The 19,565-nt window shown below is 38.7% G+C and overlaps 1 protein-coding gene across 2 annotated transcripts in view; it reads right to left on the reverse strand.

The window, feature by feature from the left end:
- Positions 1-19,565, reverse strand: part of SCFD2 (sec1 family domain containing 2) — a 207,713-nt gene that overhangs the window by 137,216 nt on the left and 50,932 nt on the right. For both annotated transcript variants that reach the window (XM_030012465.2, XM_030012459.2), the window contains exon 4: positions 16,101-16,276. In XM_030012465.2, the coding sequence (XP_029868325.1) occupies positions 16,101-16,276 (176 nt within the window). The remainder of the gene's footprint in view (positions 1-16,100; positions 16,277-19,565) is intronic.

Genomic DNA, 19,565 nt, shown 5'->3' on the forward strand with positions numbered 1-19,565 from the left:
ATGTTTCAGGATTTGGGCTTTGGCCAGTTGCAAGTAAAAGGGAATTATTTATTTTTCTTTAGTGCTATGCTGCTTCCATTAACTGTATCCCACCCCTTTTTGTTTACAGCCTGTCACTGAAGCCACAACTTTATTTTAATGTGGTGTAAGCTCTTCTCTGGGGTTGATAGTGTAAGTGATCTAGCAGCAGTCTTGCACAATGAGCATCACTTTGCACAGAAAGCACACAACCTTTACTTCTGAAATGATCCCTGCCGCTGCTCCAGACAGGATTGTCTACTCCTATTTAAATGTGGACATAAAAGCCATACTTGAGCAATGGGCACTATCATTTTCCTTGTGGTAAAACTACATTTATTTAATCCCTTTAAAAACAAACAAACAAGAAAATTACTTTGACCTTTGCCTTGGCGCAAGGATTCTGATTTGAAATGTGTATTACATTTCTAACGCACTGTAACTGTGTCCAGCTGAACTGGGTCAGATTTATGTGCAATTATGAAAAAAGGAAACCAAAGCAATTTAGTTTTCATGTTTGTTAGTATCAAAACATCTTGTAGCAGCATTAAGTTTTGAACGGAAGCACACAGAATAATAAAAAAAGAAGATAACTAGAAAAGGAGTGGTCTGCTAAAAACTGCATTAAGCAAATAATATGGACTTTCTCACTTGCATTTTTTTTCTGGTTTAAACTATTAAAAAATGTGTGTTTGAATGTCCCCACTTTGGCTATTCATAAGCCACAGGGAGGTTTTTTTTGCATGAACTCTTCAACCTAAGAGTTTTAGCAGAAAAGCTTCTTTACAAGGCTTAATTAAGAGCAGGTTTAAGTCAGGGCCCTCACTCACTCTGGTTTTTATTTTGGCCTTCTCTCTGTGTCAGAAGTCAAGTCCCAAAAGAGAAATGAAGTTCATTATTGAGTCAGGAGAATATTTTCTCCTTCATTCTAAGCCCAACTAAACATGTTTCAGGTTTGAGTTTGGCTTTAGGTATCTCCAAATGAGATTTTATATTATATGCACCTAAGGGTGAAATGTAAGAAGATGCTAATCATGATTTTTAACTTTGCCCTACATAATAAATAATGTGTGAAAAGCACACTGCAATCTCCTTTGCATGCAACTGATTTGGTACGGGGAACCATATATTCTAAACAGATGGTGTTCAGAATGAGTATACTTCACACCATGAGAGGTTCACGATAAATGCAACATCATCATCATGAAGTGTGGTAAATAGTCATGCAGTCACACTATAAAATGCATTGAGCAATGTACCAAACCAGAATGGTACTGACAGATCTGTAGGAAAGCATTCAATTTTTTTCAGAATGTTTTTAGTAGTAATTTATTGGTGATTTTTTATGTTGAATACTATGCTAGCAGTTTTTAAGGCATGCTCTCCTCAAAAGCAAGATCATATTTTAGCATAAATAACTATAAAAAAGAGGGTTCTTATTCATTCCTAAAAATGCAGTGGTTTTCTTCCTGCTGTCCCTTTTTCCCACATTGCCTAGCCTAATGAAAGTGGCCATTAAGAGATACACATCCAGTAGAGTCCATTGTGATTTCACCACAGCAAGGATGCACGGTCATTCCGGTGCAAGGAACAAGGACCGATAGTCAAGCAGTTAATCACTTTAGTTAACAGGAAATGTATTATGTTATCTTTGGTCATTTTATAACTGGACAGTAGGCACAGCCTAGTGCATCCTGCTTGCAACCAATAGCAGAAGCAGATGCAAGAGCGTGATACTTGTCATAAGCATTTCTAAGAACAAAAACGTGGTGATGTTTTTCAAAAGGCCTTTGAATGTTGACCAGATGTGGAGCACATGTGGCCCTTGAATGTGAGAGAATAATGCGACAATAAAGTTGAATCAATACAACATGTGCCAGTAATCACACCAAGATGACATGCAAATGTTTTAAAAACAAAAATATGTAAATGATTTTTAGTTCTTCAGGACAGAAAAACAGGTCACCTGGTCATCCATGAATTGCTGTTTCCATTGTCATTTGAGAGCCCATCTGCATGAAATGTGTTGCTCCCTCTGTGAGACAGCATCTAGCATTTGTATTTTTACATAAGAAATTCAGTTCCTGTGCTACTACTTACTGAAAACATTTAAGAGTTAAAAGATTTAAAGGTATCCTCTGCCTCTACATATTTTATGAAAATAAAACTCCTATGAAGAGCACATGCAAGAAAAGGACAAGATAACTAGTGCCCAGCAAGAGTGCTTTACCGATGTCTTAGAACTGCATACCCTCTTTTGACTTACAGAAGGGAAGCAGGACGAGAAAGGGCACACTACTCCATGCTTATCTTTACTTGTCTAAGTCCACCCATCAGATACTAAAAAAATCATTCATTTTCCAGTAGCGATTACCTCCCATAGAGATCTTGCTCAGGCTATGGATAAAACACAATGCACACAGTGATAGGCTAGGAAACAATTTCACAGAGGCAACCAAACCATTTGCAGATGCTGACATTTAGAGTTCAAACTGATAGCCTTACACAGGTTGAATTAATACAGAAAAAGCTTCATTTTGTGTAGCTACAAAACTGGGTGAAATCAGAACGTGAAGCAAAACATTGAAGTTTTGCATCCTGCTAATCTTCTCAGCTATTATGTCCCCTGAAATACATAGTGGCTTCCCAATCTACACATTTGTTGCCACTGCGTGCAGTCAGACCCCTGCCAATTAAATGTTGGCGCATGTGTCTTCAGTACATTCAATCTCTTCTCTGCAGCGAACGAGCAGATGAAACTAAAACAGTATGTAGACAATGAAAAACTTTGCCTGCGTCAGTGATTGACACTCCCTTGAAGCAGCAACAGCTTACATTTTTGTGTATCTTCTGCCATCTCTGTAGATGCAATGAAAAGATGTAGTGAACCATTTCCCTCCGACAGTATGTAGATTCTCAAACAGCCTTTCTTCCCAGGGGACACAGGAGAAGCAGCATCAATTTTCCAATACTTCTGGCAAAAGCCAATCTCTCACCAAGACAACCTTGGAGAAACGGTAGATAAGAGGACACAGAAGGTGCTACCTGAGTTGTTCTAAAGATCTCCAGAACTACTGTGGAATACAGGGTACTTGAGTGTTATGTGTTGACTCCTTGAGTACTGAGTATTTTTTGAGTAATTCCAGAAATGAAATAACATGGACAGAAAATCCATCTGCATTCTGGGGAAAAACCTACAGAGGGGAGGCAGGATAATTCCATTAAGACAAGTGAGAAGGTTCAGAGAGCTTTTCACTCGGCTTTTGGTACAAGAACATATATTTGAAATGTATTCCTATGTATCATATAGTCACAACCAGAAGACTTACGCCCAGCTAAGGCTACTGTCCATTACAGATAACGAACTTTAGGTAGTGGTACATGATACCAAGAATTTTAGCTTTTTAATTTTTTTTTTTTTTTATTCTGCAAGTAAAGACTTTCAGTGTTTTCCCATAACTGTATCTCTTAAAACAGATGTAAGAATGAATGCTTTTTAAAAATGTCCTTTCAAAACCAAACAGAACCAAAACAAATGAAGCCAGTGACAGCCTGGTTACCAGGGACACCATAGCCATTTTTAAAATATCTGTTAATAAAAAGGCATTTGAGGACCCATGCTAGTCTCTCTTGGGGAACATTTATTTTAACCACACTATGATCCTATTGACAACTGAAAAACAGTATTCCGAGCAGATACATTTAATAGCTACAGCATTTTATAACCTCATTTAACACAGTGCCTACATCTTCCCAAATTTAACCGTGTTATCTTTGTTCCTGTGTTGCAGAAGAATACTGGGTTATGAAATTCAGAGAAAACCAGACACATGTTTAAGTACTTAAAAGAAAACGCTCCTTATTTTTATCATAGAAGAACCCTTCTGTTCCGTTCAGGAAAGACAGCACTACTGTGTGAGGGTAAATCAGATGAAACTATGGAGTATGTCTGAATCCTTTGCTGCCTATGGCTTAGCAGCTATTTCACTTTCTCTAGACTTGGGGATGGGTAGGGAAGAAATACTAGAAGAGAAACTGATGGATAGAATTTAGTCATATTTGGAGAGTTTCTCATCTCTGGCACATTACCTTTTCTCTTTTCTTACAAATGCCCTCGTTAACAAGAATTTGAAACTTTTCCCTTCCCCAGGCAGAGACCCAGACTATCATTTATTACTTATCTGTTACCTACATTTTACTCTCCTGAAGGACAAACCTACATCAGCCTGACAGTTGTACTGAATGGCAGTGGTTTATGGACTAAGCCATTTATTTATTCTAACTACAACCATATGTTTCAACCTGCTACAAAATTATGAAATACTTCCCATTGATAGTCCAAGTTAGATTTCTATACTGAATTGCCTAATGTGAATGTACAGCATTTCTGTACTTCAAACAAACAGAGTGAAAGGAGGTAAATAGCAGTTAACTGCATTCATGCCTTATTAGACACAGCTGCACAAACGGGCTGTCGTATTTCATTAGAAAATACTGTAAAAGTGTTATGTGTGCGCAGTGCCCTTCTGCAGGCAACATGACCACTCTGAGTTACAGGAACACTCACAGAACCACGTGCTATTTGTTTTAAAGGCGCTTAAAGGAAAACACCCTGGGATGGGGTGGTGCAGGGGGGGACATCCAGAGAGAAATTTCATTTTTTCTCCGGTGCCTACTACATTTTTAATTAACAAAGCATTCTAATGGAATACATGAAAGAGTAAACACAGACAAAACAATGCTACAGAAGCCTCAGACTAGGTAAATGCAGGTCATTTCTAAGTACGGAGCAAGTATTTCCTTTTGCTTTTTGGGAAGAGGTGGGGGGCAAATGAGAAGGAAGCAGTCTTGTTACACCAGTGTGTCTTTTATCAGCCCTCATGCTGCTCCGCGCTGAGCTGGGAACACTACAGCCAGCAGGCAGCTTCCAGCAGAAATCCACTTGTGTCACGCCTATGGCATGCTGACTTTAATGTTCTTATACCCAAATATGTTGCCATGGAGTGAAACAGGCAGGCTTCCAAAGAGGTATCTTCTTAGATCGAGAAAGTCCCTAGAGAAACTTCATGGCAATGCAAGGTAACTTAGCTGAAGAGACATGAACTGGAGAAAATCTAAAGAAGGAAGACCACTAGAAGAAATCTCTCTATTTCCCAAGAAACCTCAGGAACATGTGGGAAACAACTACTAGGATTGAGTCATTTGTCTGTTACATATACCTGTGGGACAGCAGAGGTAGTAGTAACCACTTTGATTAAATCCTAATATTTTACACCTCTCCAAGAGATTTGATTTTAAAAATCATTCTTCATGACCTACTGCAGAGGTAAAATTCCACCAAGATTTTGCTAGCTGAGTCAGCACGTTGCCTTCAAACAAGACCTGCTTTCCTAATCTAGACAAGGAGAGCTGACCCTGCCTTCTTTACTGGAAGTGAGCAAATGATATCAAGCAAGTCTATACATCTGCAAACAATGATATAATAATTTATAATGAATAAAAATCTACCATGGCTCCATAGCTGGACTGAGCCACAATCGACTTGTGTAGTACTGTCTCTCTGTGTAGCTTCCTTTGGGGGTGGGGGTTTTCAATGAAAACATGGCCAACAACAACGCAGAGTTTTGTGAGTTCTCTAACTCACTGCCGGTTCAATTTCACCAGGTAAAAGATAAAATCTTAAGTCAGGAAAAGTAGTTAAGCCCTAGACCACCCTGATCTTGGCTGGCCTGACAACTCGGAAAACTAACACCACCTTGTTTTCCATCAAGTAAGCAAAATCAAATTAAGAATAAACTGACTTTCCTACTGAAAATAATGGTTTTAGGAGAAATATCAGCCTCAGAGTTTGAGCATGGTTGTGTCTTCAAAGAGCTTCGTGACCAAGAACAGATGATGCAGACAGAGGCAAGAGCTGTGATTTGAAGGCAGCAGCCATAAAGACATGTTTGCACAAGCACATCAAGACTCACCAAAGTTTATTTTTTTGCTGGGGCAAAAATCCTTTAGCATATTCTGTGGGACACAAGACAAATGGAGAGGCGAGGCTTACAGCTAGGGATCGGTACTGTGCCAATGGGGACTATCTGCTTTCCAGGTTGGGGCTGACTAACACCCAGACAACCCAGACTGTGGGAAAAGGCAGTTCAGTGTGCACCTGTATGTCTGTGTATGTACCCTGTGCCCAGAAATGTCTGTGATCCAAGGAAGTGTGTGGGCCAGTGGAAAGGGAAATATGCAACTCATTAAGGTGGGGAGACAGAGGGAATGCAACGTGGCAGCCCCACTGTTAATTTTGGATATCGCCCACAGTAAAGTTTTCATTAATTTTGAGTTGTGTTGTTTCTACGCTTTCTCCTTGCCAGTCTGTAGGAAATAATTAAGTATATTCTCCAAAAAATGAGGAAAACTAAGCTGACAGACTAGTATAATCACACTCAAAAAGAGAGATACAGTGCTGGCACCATCAAACTGGTTTGCAGATAAGAGATTTGATAGGTGATTTGCTGCCTTTGAGCTAACAACCACAATGATAAGCAGTTCCTGTGAGTAAAGGTCTCACGACAAACGCTGTGCTCTGTGGTGTTGATTTAGTTATCATTATTATAACAGTACCTGGAATTTTACCTAGGGACAATACCTGGACTGTAAAAATAAGGCAATGCTCATTTCCTTAAAGATTATAATATAATTGGTGAAAGCAGACAAAACCCAAAGGTAAATGCAGTCCTGCTGTGAACCTACAGCAGGGGCAAAATTAGTTAGGATTATTAGCTAAGAAACCTTATATATCCTCTTAAAAAAAACCCTTTCTTTTCTAACCTAGATTCTGACAAGCTGAGTGAACCATCTTGACTGAAAGCATCCAAAAAAATACACCAGACAAGTCTTTTTATCAAAAAACATGGGTATCATAATGAAAAAAATGGATAAAAAATAAAATGCTAGAGCACAGAGCCGCCTACCTTCCCATCTCCATTCATATACCACTTTGCCTGTCCAGTAACACACAATTAACACCAAATTAATGAGCTTACTAGCAGAGACTAAATACCACAATAACACACTTGATTCAGTACTCCGCAAAATCTTGCCAATTAACTTGTCCATCAGAAGGCTGATGAATGAGCATTGCTAATGGGATTTCTGTTGTTAAGAGGCAAAAAGATGGACTATGGGAATCTGCACTCTTGCACTGCTTACCTGTGACCACAGAAGCCACACCTAAAAAGGCACCACTTACAGGTCCCTGCCTCCCAAACTATAAGATGCTGCTGCCAAGAGTGCTTGAATCCTCCACTTTGTTAGATCCGAAATAGCGCATGCCATTTTTCTGCAGGTTAAATAAGCCAAAAGATTTGCCCAGTCCATTGGAGACATTTCTTATGTTTTTGGAAGAGTGTTTTGGTTTTTTTAAAAAATATTTCACATATGACTCAGCCCGTCTTGTGCAAGTAATAACAGAAAGAAGTAAGCTAAATTTTTTGGTGAGGGTGGCAACAATCTCCTTAAGAAGTAGAGTCTGGAAAGCAGATCCTGCCACTAACATAAATCAGGTAGTACACAACTCTCTATCAATGGAGCAATGCAAACAGCAAAGCAAGGGCTTGCTGGGAGTACACGTGACAGAAGCTTTGCCTCTTGGAGCACAATTATCTATGTAAGAGTAAATGGCGACTCACTCAATATTCTTAATATTGTGCCTCTCCGCAACTCCTCCACATACACTGACAGGGAGTGAGGGCATCTGCCTTTCAGCCTCGTTAATGTTATCTTTTACAGCAAGTAAGCAGTTAATATTACATTTTAAGGAGAAAAGTCACAGAGGAGAAGGAATGGCAAGTGACAGGCACAGCCGTAGCTCCGCACAGGGACTCCCCGGGGCTGGTGAAGGGCTCCGGCTATCGATGGTGATGAGTGTTCATACGAAACTGAGAATCATGCTACCCTTCTGCAACACGGGCCAGCCAGATATCAACTGGCATGTAATCTCAACATGCATCTCAAAAGACAACTGGCAAGAAAAAAGCTATTAATTGTTTAAACTTCTAATAAAATAATGCATGCGTGTGTAGAGGGGGTGGTAGTAGTTTTTTGCTTTCCCCGCAAAGAGCTGGCTCCCATTACAATCATTTATACATTGGGATTCTTTTATTTTACAGTAAGTATTTTGGTTTTGTACATAGAACATTAATTTAACAGTTCCCATTGACTTAATATGTTTAGCCCCTTCTTCCCACAAGGCTTTTTAAGTTTTATTGATGTGGACATTTGTTCACTTAAGAAAGCCATTTCTTTATTAAGTACTCATTTTAGAGACTCTACCTGACCCTTATCTGGATACAAAATACTTTCTCTTTCAGAAGATGAGGGAGGGAGGTCTTTCCTTTTTAAAGGAGAGCCACAATGGCAATACTTGCAATTTTTCAGACCAAGCGCAAACGCATTTCTTTGACAAGAATACAGAAAGATACTCTTAACTCCCATGTGACATGGTAACCCCACTTAAGATATTTTAACTCCTTGTCAGACAGAGTTAGAAAAACTTAAAATGGTTTTCTGTCGACAGTTTAATAAATTGTAAGTAGAAATAGCTTCTGTTCACTCTCAAAGGATTTATTTAATGTTAAAACAATGTTAAAACAATCCCTACCTGTATTTGATTTTGCTTTCAAAGTAATCTGACAAGAGCATTCTACTCACAGAAAATTAGTTTGACTAGAAGAATTATATATACACACACAAACATAGAGTAAAAGAATTTTTATTTATATTTTTATATGCATGCACACACGCACACACATATCTTTCTGAGCAAAACTAGTTGGAATGTCTTAATTCTGGCATGTCAAATCTTGGAAATGGTCCATAACTGAGCTCCCCGAGAAGATGGAATATGAATTGTAACCAATAATGCCCTCCTCTCTGGAGTATCACTGGTGGTGCACAAAGCCAAACACACTCAAAACAGCTCATCACTTCCACAAATTTAGTCCACTGTTTCACCTGTACTGCTGTAGCATGAGGTGTCCCCAGCAGTTTAGGGCTCTATTTTATAGAAATGTATAGAAAACACATAAACACAACTGAATTCTTGTTAAAAACAAGGTATCATGAACATAAGAGGCATTCAGCAAGCAAAAGAAATTAACTGAGACCATGTGAGGCAGGTGACAAGAAGCAACATTATTTCAGGACTTGTATACACCAGTTTTTAAGCAAGGCTATAAAATTTAACATAAATTTTATGTAGAATAAATACTTGCAAAGTTAAAAATATCACATGTATAAAGGCAGAATCCAAATGGGTTTTACATGTTCTGGAAACAACTCCCAGTTTAAATGGAGCAAGTCTAACAAACAGATGGTTAAATAAGAACTTACTGTAAATAATTTGGAATCTTAAGCAAGTGATTGCTGCAGGACTATTTTCTCTTCAGAAGTCATCAACAAATTACATTTGATTCTCTAGCTGTGTAAGACAGAACGTGTAACAGTGTCCAAACTGCATTCTCATCCAAAAGGTACCAAATTCCAGAGGATGACCTCTGCAATCAATATGGTATTGTGTAAGACTCCCACCAAGACAATTCATTCCATATGTAACTTTATGTTGAAAAGTGACTGATCTAATTTCAATACTTTTTTTTTTTTTAATATAACATCTCTAATTACAAGCAGCTAACATCATGGGTCTTCTTTCCAAATACTGTTGCAGTATCTCTTTTAAAAAGATTTACTGATCAACATCGTAAGCCACCAAGAAGACAATTTATTGCACAGAGCTGCACTACATAAGTATAAATTACATGTAGACTAAAGCAATTTAAATAATAATAACAAGGAATGCCACTGATCTGAATCTATTCTATGTAGAAATAAAGGTCTCACTACAGCTGAACTATGAATTATTCTTGCAGAGCAAGAGGAATTACTCCAAAAGCTTTTCTATTTCCTCACTGCTTTGTATCAAACTGCTTGCTTTGGCAGGCCTGAAGCCCATGCTTAAGCTTTTGGTTTATACCAGTTTAGAGTCAGTAAATGTCACCTAGTAACTACTGTACCCTGTAGAACAGTTGAGCGGTCTGAAAACTACAGTGAGTTCTAGGCAGGGAAAGTCTGCAAGCTGGTGTCTTAGTCTTTCCAAATTTATTGGCATGGGGTCCTGTGCAGGCATGCGTATGTGAACAACGCCTACCAGATTCTGTAGTGACCAAAAGTGCAAATAAATAATAATGTCATCCTTGATTAAGTAATATGTCATGCATACCCTGCATTTGTAAAAATGGTAGAGAATCACGGCACAGGATAGAATGGTTACTAACACCCTAGCTATTAGATCTTGCTACTTAAACATTAACTACAATGTAAAATACTCAGCTGTATTGCAGTTTTTCCACTACTTTTTTTGTGAGTTTGCACTCTGCTATTCACAGGAGAAAGAATGATGTAATTTTATTAACCTCGTATCCACTTTCCGCCAACAGAAAAATAAAAACATTGGAATGACTGTCTGGCATGAAATTTGTGTTTCTCTTAAAAACATGTCTATAATTTCTGTTTCTCAAGACACCAGGGACAAAAAAATAAATCTGTCTTCTGACAAATTTTACAGCACCAAAATGAGAAAATAGAAATAGAATAAAATACAACTAATTAGTATTTGGAACTTTAAACATGAAAATACTATACTGTCAGGAGCTCTCCATGTAAATATGCGTAATATCCACCACCAGAGTATCTGACCTACTTATATTATTACCAGGATGCCACTAAAAACTCCAGATACTTTTGCTAAAATATTACAGTGTTCTCTTTCCTATGATAGCAAAGCTTTGAAAAAAGAATGGAAAACAACCTGTAAAATTTAAAAAAATGACCACGTCATCCTTTGAAAACAAGTAGAAGGTAATGACTTTGATAAGATATATCACATATTCTATATTGAATTCACACATAATGACAACTTTGATTTATAGGTAGATGGCAGCCCATCTTGTGAGATCTATCTTTGCCTGTTAATCGGCATTCATTTTTCTAAGCAGTCAAGGTGATGCGCAGTGCCCATCACCTGTATGTTCTTGGCAGAGACTAGAAGTATAGAAGTAACACACTGTTGAGCTAGGTAGGCTGATTGTGAGCTCAAATCCAAGAGCAATAGGATGTGTGTGAAGTTGTGGTACACACTGTCACGTCAATTGAATAGCTGGCCTCAATATCTGCTAGAAACGTACCATTTCCAAACTCACTGATGACATTTCTCCGAATCAGCAAGGCACTTACCTCATAGACAGTGCAGGACATGAAAGGAGTCAAAGCTCAGAGGGGACATGGTCCCAATTCAAGTGGCTTTAAGTCTGAGAAGTCAGACAATTCAAACAGGTGAAAGCCGAAAGGATTTTAGCTGGATATGCATCATAAAGCTAATTATAGCCAACCAGAACAATATAGCCCCCAGTTTACACTCTGGTTTTTCATCTATAAATGAAACTGTGAATGTGTTGGGGATTTTTGGTTTTGGTTTGTTTTTGTGGGTTTGTTGTTTTGGTTTTTTTTAGTATGACCTTTAATTCCAATTACTCTTGAGATTATGTGACATTATTCAGCATCACAAACCAAAACTTTGACAATACTGAGATCCAATGGTAGCATCATGGCTTCTAGGTCAATGCTGAAGCTGTTTAATTTCCCAGTAAACCATGAAATGCTGGTCAGCAGGTGCAAAAACTTTGTGCCACAAAAAAGCCCCAAGAAGCAACAATCCCCTCCCCAACACCGTAATAACAATGAATTCAGTAATCTTTCAGATTTCCTTACTTTGGGCAATGCAGTTATTTTAAGACAACAGTGCTGGTACATTTGCAGTTTTAAAATGAAGTTTAGCCCAGACAACCCAAAATGGAAGAGAATGTCTTCATCCTAAAGAAGAAATACATCCCTCCCCTTTTTGGGGGAGGTCAAAATAACTGTTTGCTTTCAACAGTCCTGGTACAAAAAACCTGCCTGATAAAGTATGAGTTGTTTGTAAGGAATAAAGCAGGAAATACCAATAATATTGTGGAAGAGATTTTTCTTTGAGTTATTACTAGGCATTGTATGTTACGGAAAGGCATCTACACTGGGAACTTTCTACCATGGGATCCAAACACAGTATGCACAGGACCTGGCATTTCAAATCCACTCCGTTTAGCAGAAAGGTTTGCATTTAAAAATGTGCCACAGACAATTAGCTGTGGACAAGATGGAATGAGCCTTTAGCTGCCATGCAGTGCCAACTGATACAACTGTTGCCAGAATTTTCTGCCATTGCTGCTACACAGAAATGACAGTACTAAGAGTAAAATTTTTAACATGATAATATCTTTGCTTATGGCAACCTACAGGAACTTGGAATCAACTTAAATCCTCCCCTTCCTCTTCTGTCTCACTCCAAAGTACAGCAGCAGAATTTTAAATTGCTTGGAGAATGTCTGTTTTCTTTGGGGGGAAATGCATTTCAAGTACTCCATATGTTATTTCAGAAACTCACTCTGATAAACTTGCTTGCACTGAATAAACCCCAACCTTGGGATTTAAATGGATGGGGCTATTAATAAAGTAGACTACCACTCAGTATGAGAAGTACTTTACTCTTAAATCTTGAGAGCAAGATTATGCCAGAAGGATGCAGCCAATTCTAAGAGGTGGCATCCAACCTGGGGAATTTCAGAGCAGTACCCTTCACAGGGCAACTGCACCTTCCCTTGGGGCACATTGTGCCCCCATTCACACTGTCTACTGCTGCTGAGTACTTTCAAACTGAATTTGGGGGCAGAAATCCCTGCTCAGTCAATATATGAGTAGTGTATGTTAAAAACAACGAAAATATTTTTCCTCTCACAGTGTCACATTTTGTTTAAACTCTGGAAGAGAGTTCCTCTTCATGTGCTTTTGTATTTCATGGGCCTCTGCTGCTTAATAAACCTTCATGAAAGTCATAAATTTGAGAACAGGGGATATAGCTAAACAGAGCTGAGAAGAATGAAGTGACAATACACTTTCTTACTTTCTGTTACGTCCCTAAAGTTTAAATCCTTACTTGAAGGAAATCATGGCAGTCACATGAGGAATACTGGGGAGTTGCAGGCAGTGTGGTGCAGCGTTCAGTTTGTGCTCCCCTTCCCACCTATCAGTTTTATGGATGGTCAGGAAGAGGACCTCAAGAGAAGGAAAATACGATGGGATGGGTTATCTCCCTGGTAAATACAATATACTGTTTCAATTCACAAAGCATTTAAAACTACTGGGTAGTAAAAGCTCCATTATGTGCAGAGGTAGAACAGCAGAACACAGAGAAAACTTGTGATTGACAAGATGAATCATTCTGATGCATTACTCTTAACCCAGCACATGATCCTCTTTCCTTTGAGGTCAATACCATGATCCCATCACAACCCAGTTTTGCTCTCAGACCATTCATCCATCCCAGTTAAGGAGAGGACAACTCTGTAGTAAGTATGCAGCTCCACTGACTTTCAGCAGACTTCTAGTCAAAACCAAACTTCCTTGCTGGAGATACAAAAAACTTACTGAGACAACATAGGTCTGGAAAATGTAGCTACAGATCTTTAATTATGATAAAATAGTGGAAGTGGGCTCCTTTCTACCTCTATCAGGCCATTTTTAGAACTAAGTACCTGCAATATCAACTGAAAGGAGTGAATCAAGGAGTGAAGAAGAAAAATGGAAGAGGTTATTCCATGTAAGAGTTAGACTAAAGGTTTCATGTCAACAATGTGGTTTTTCTGAAAAGCACAAAGTAGACTAAGCAGAGAATCATGAGACCCATCAGAGAGATCCAGTAATGACAGAAATTCCAAAACTGTGCAGATTTATTTTGGGGGGAAATCTGAGAATTCTAACACCAGCTGTTTATACTGGGTTATCTCCTTTGGCATCAGCTGGAGTCTGACATGCATCCATCAGTGAAAACTCTAAATTCCTACATTGTCCTTGTCTAATAATATTACTCCCAGTAGATCTTTCACAAACAGTTGTCTTCTATGTGGTTCCAATATAGGATAGTAACTACTTTCACATTGAAACAATTACTTTTTATTGAGGATTTTTTAAGATTTATTATTTTAAAATACCTGAAACTTAACAATTTTGCTAAAGAATTTCTCAGTAGTACTGCTGAAATAAACTACCATGGCATCAATTTTAGTGCAGAGTGCTATGTACCAACCATTCACAATGTAATGTCCTAGTTGATTTTTTTAAATAAAAATACCTCTGATGTCTTCTGGGTCTCTCACTATTTTGCTCTTCCTACAAACTCCTGTCAACAGATCAGAGACAGGCCATGTGCTCAGAAGCAGATAATGCATGTCAGACTCTGTCTTCAAAATAGAGTCAGGAAAAGGATACATGCTGTACAGATTGTGTAATTCAAAATAATTGTTGTTTGAACTACTGAAAATGAGTATGTGCTTAAGGAACAGTTGCAAATGTTAGCCTAGAAAGTTTGCTTTGGCTAACACATTTTACCTTAATATGATGGGTGGAAGGCAGTGGGTATAATCCAAAGCCACCTACGATTACAAGAGTGCTTGTTATATGTTTCTTTTTTGTGAAATGTATAGTTTGGTTATTGCTTACCTCTGTTTTTCCACTCCCTGGTGATTTATGGCATGGCTTTTATATAGGCAGATGTCTGTTGTTGTGAAAACAATGCTGAGCTTGCAGCTTTATTTTGATTCTAAAGCTGGACTGGTTTTAAGATGGAACTTAGCCAGCTTCTGAGAAGAGCTATGTGACATGAGTCACTGCAGGAGAGAGAAGGGGACTATGGGCTGTCAGTCCCATGCTCCACAGTCCACACAAACCAAAGGATGGCTGCAATGAGTCCTTTTACCTGAGGTGTGTTTGTTTCTTAACTAGAGAAAGAAGGCTTTCTATGTTATTAAAAAATATTTCAGTCTTACCAAGAGAGAACAGGTTTTTTAATTAATGTAGACAAGAGCTTGCTACTATTTAAGTTTTGCATTTTTTGCCCTCCAAATGACGCAGAAATTCATTGGTTACAAAGCTATGAAGTATGGGTGGAGTCTTCTCAAAGCACCAGGGATAATATCCTGCTGCCAGAGATCATGGGGAGAGTCAGATTGTTGATTTGTTTTCAACATCTAGACAAAGACAGCTAATTGTTACAGAAGAAGTATCTGGTTTTAGTTGAGGTCCACACTATACACTTCACTTATTTAAGGCTGACTCTAACTTCATTAGAAGTTAGCTCATGAAGACTTGCCTCTTGCTAGGATTTTAGAAGATGGTTACTCTAAAAACACAATGGCAGAAGAGACAGCACAGGGAAGAAAGTTTTGAACTTTCATTGATTTTCAGCAGCAATTAACTGTATTAGGTTTTTAGAAAAACTCTTCCTTTGTTTGGTACATCTCCAAAGGTTAGTAGGATAGAGTTCAATATACCACTAACTCCTAATTTCCTGAGAGAAATCCAAGAGTGATACAATAATAATAATACTGTGGTCACCAACAGGATGCTGTAAAAAATGTGGTGGTGGGAAAAGCTGAGGGTAGATGACAGCTGTGAGCAAAAGAAATCTCACTCTCTTTGTGCATGGAATTTCCTACTATGCTTTCATCTGCTCAGTAAATTACACAGGATTTACACTCACATAGTAACAAAGTCCTCTCTGCATTTGATTCTGCACATTACCTGAAGAAACATCTTCAGACTGGTAGCGATAACAGTAATAATAATAATCCCATCCAATGCTAAAAGTTATATCATCTTGGAATTTCATATAGATGTAAAACCACCACCCAATTCAGATTATTTATGTACTTCACCTTTAATGTCTACCCTTTTGTTTATAAAATTATTCTTAGACAAAACTATTAAAGATTAACTCTGCAGGTTCCCATTCCTTTCACCACTTTGGCAGCAAGGAACAGTTTTTTAGCAAAATATCCAACACACTTCTTCATAAAAAAATACAAGCTACAGAATTCAATGGGAACTCAAAAATTTAAATAAAACATTTTTACTGAGGTCAAATAAGTTCATGTAATATGTACCTGCAGAAGTAATCTCTCAAAGGCAAGGAAGTTGTCCCATTTGGAAGTCTGGGGGTGTTTCAAAGTCTGGACCATGGCCAGCACAAGCTGTAGAAGACCACAATGGTTCTCCAAAGCTTTGAGATTATTTCTGAAAAGCTGAATGTATGAGCTGAGCTGTTCTGGGGTGACTCTGCCTGTGGAAAGGAAAACAAGACACAGCATTCAGTGGCGGCAAATACAAACCTCGAGTTTTTAAATTATAGTGAATGGGTTATAGAGAACTTTAGAGGCTCTCTCCACCATGGGCCTGATCCTAGATTCACTGCAATCACTGGGAGCTTCAAGCTGCAGCAACTGGTCAGGACAAAGACTTACTTCATCCATGAATTGTAGCTTAAGGTATGTGGTATGGCAGGTATTTAACAACACACAACAGATGCTGACATAAAGGGTAATACTATTTTTTGTTTTCAGACATAGAGGAACATTCATTTAAGCTAGGGAAATAATACTTGACAACTACTGAAAATGGTTGATCCTTTTATTTTTATCAAAAGTCCAATGGGAATTTGTGAGCCTTTTACCTCACACCAAACCCACACCCTCCAGCCGCTTCCTGAGGGTGCATTTTTGATCAGTGTTGACTCAAAAACAGAGATAATGTTAGTGATTCAAGGAACTGTTTTCTGGAGCTGTTCTTGGAAAGGACACTTCCAAGGCATGACTCTTCAGTTTCTGAGATGCAGTAAGCGTAGCATGATTTCATCTGTTATTTGAAAATAAGCACCCTGGTGCCCATACATTGGCCTGTAGATCCTTCCTTAATAGAAGAGCATGAGGGGAGTCATTCAGGCTACACGAACACTACAGAATTAGCAGTTATTCCATCCAACATTGAAGTGCCAGCTAAACTGCTCAATCAATTTATATTTTAGAAGTGATCTGTTCCAGGGAGGAAAGTCCATAGTACCTCCTCTGCCCCAAGAAAATCATCACAGGCAATCACACATGCCATCAACACGCAAGGAAAAATGGTGTCAAAACACCATCCTAGTTGCAAGTCTGGACTGAGATCCAGTCCAGAGCTGTTTCATGGTTCCTGGCAGCCTCTGCCAGTAACGAGTCATCTTCCTCAAGCAAACCAGACCTAAAGAGCCGGGACATGTAAGATGGAGTGAGGAGGATCCTTTAACTTAAACAGGACAAGCTTTGGTGCCAGGAAGGCACTAGGCTGAGCTGATGCTAGGTGGTTCACAGCTTACACCACTGGTCATTTTATTCAGTACTTTTCCATAAGGGAAAGATCTTGTAAGACTGCCACTGTGTTTCTTCTCTGTGTTTGGTTATATCATCACTTTACAAGGCTCTCCATCTGCCTCCGTCCTTTCAGGATCATATAAATGGTGAATAAATGATTCCAACAGTGAATAAATGTTGAAAGCGCTTTCTCTTAGTTTCAGTGATACCAAGGGCAGTCTTTGGAAGAGCATTTAGATTAGGGAAAGCTGCTAAATAAAGCAAAAACACACAGGCTCTTTATGTGAATTTTAACGGAAAGCATCAAACCAAAAAGTCAGCAAATTAACACACAAATCAAGCTGACACCACTCAGTAGGCCAGAGAGTTGACAAAAGGCTTCTACGGTTAGCCCACATAGGCTAAAACAGCAACCACAGCCATGTGTGTTTTTAGACTAAACACTGGAGCTTTCAGTCTTGTTATATTTCTTTTAAAGCTGTGTCAGGCAGATTTACACGGTGATTTGAAAATGTCAGTCCATGATGCCTTGCAGCATACCTTTGATAATGACTGCATTATTACCTATAGCAGTCCTGATATATTGTAACGTATTCAAAATCTGATAACTTGCTTCAACTGAGAAAACATGAAGTTGCCAGCCCTTCCCTCATATAAAACAGTAAAATGTGAGGGCTTTCAAGACTTCTGATTTCAATTAAAAAAAAAATAATTTTTCAGGAGTTTTGTTCCATATTGTCCCTTGTGAAAGTGAATCCAGATGCAGCACTGCATCAGTCTGAGATCCATTCAGCACCATTTCAGATAAACAATCAAATTCTTTCCCACCCTCAGAGTACCACCAAAAGAAAGTCCAACATATATGTAAACATAAGTGAAATCCTGACCTTAGCAAGTCATTAACAAAACTTACATTGGCATTAAAGAGTCCAGCATCTCATCTGTGATATTTACAATATCCATGGAATCACTCAGACCCAGGGTTCAAGAGTTCCAGCCAATTTCTACACAGAAACCTCCCTAGATAGCTGGCTGATAAATACAACTGTTCCAGTAGATGAGAAAAGGAATTTGGGAAAGTGATTGGTGGTAATCAGGAATTAAATGACTCTTCCTGAGGCCTAAATCCTCATCACCTTCCCTGCTGCTTGCTCACAGAGGGAGATTTCAGCACAACAGGCTAAATTTAATCTAATCCCAACCCTATTACAGCCCTTTATTTTTTTAAAGTCCCTCTGCCGTTTCAAGTCCTTTTATGTTGCAATGTGGCAGACAGGTTCCATGAAATCAAGATGAGACAGATGCCAGCCACATCATCATGTTTCAGCTGTCATTTCGTTCTTCTAAAGCAAATCCAGAGATTCACAGGCAGAAGATGGCAACTACTGGCAGAAAGGACTGTAGTGTAAGCGTCTTGTCCTGCTCTCTTCTCCTCTTCCTGCTCCAATCTCTACACCTATGCATAGCCAGATGTCCGTGTGGGCACCAAAGTCTGGCTTGCAAGGACCATGTTACGTTGACAAAGCACTTGATCATTTTTTAATTCCTGGATGTGGGAAGAAGTAGTAAGACCTCAACCACCCTTAAGAGATTTAAAAGTACTGATAACCTTTCTTGCACAAACACTAGGAATTCCATATTGTCTGGGAAGTAACCTTTGCCATTAATAGTTATCAAGGGTAGCATGTGTGAAACAGGTACATTTATCCCATACTGCGTCAACAACATTAAACCATGATACAGGACTTGATAAAAACAACATCTATTGAGAGCAACATTAAAAAAAAAATGTCTCAGAGTTTCATGCCTCTGCCCAAGTCAGCAGAGACGATAAAATGAGTAGGTAGTGACTGGGAAGTCTCTCAGTGAAACTCAAAAGTTAACAGAATACAGGCGGATGGGGAGCAAGGAAGGAAAACAGTAATGCTGATAGACTGATGATGCAGGTAGTGCAGGAATTAATTCAGCTAAGAAGCTGTGAATGGTTAGTTAGGAACAATTAAAGTATTTGTGCACTAATGCAAGAATCTTGGGCAACAGAACGAAAAAATAGCGTAGGGAATGAAACTGAACATTACAGAAGTAACATAAACATGACGGACTAGGTACCAGTCTCACTACTGAAAAACCAGTTCCATCCAGGAAACACTGAAAAGTCAGTGTGATGAAGTAGCTCTGTATTTCAGCGATCTGATAAACTGAAGATTAGAAGGAAGAGATAACACA

The sequence above is a fragment of the Aquila chrysaetos genome, chromosome 1 (assembly GCF_900496995.4).
Source record: "Aquila chrysaetos chrysaetos chromosome 1, bAquChr1.4, whole genome shotgun sequence".
NCBI classification, from domain to species: domain Eukaryota; kingdom Metazoa; phylum Chordata; class Aves; order Accipitriformes; family Accipitridae; genus Aquila; species Aquila chrysaetos.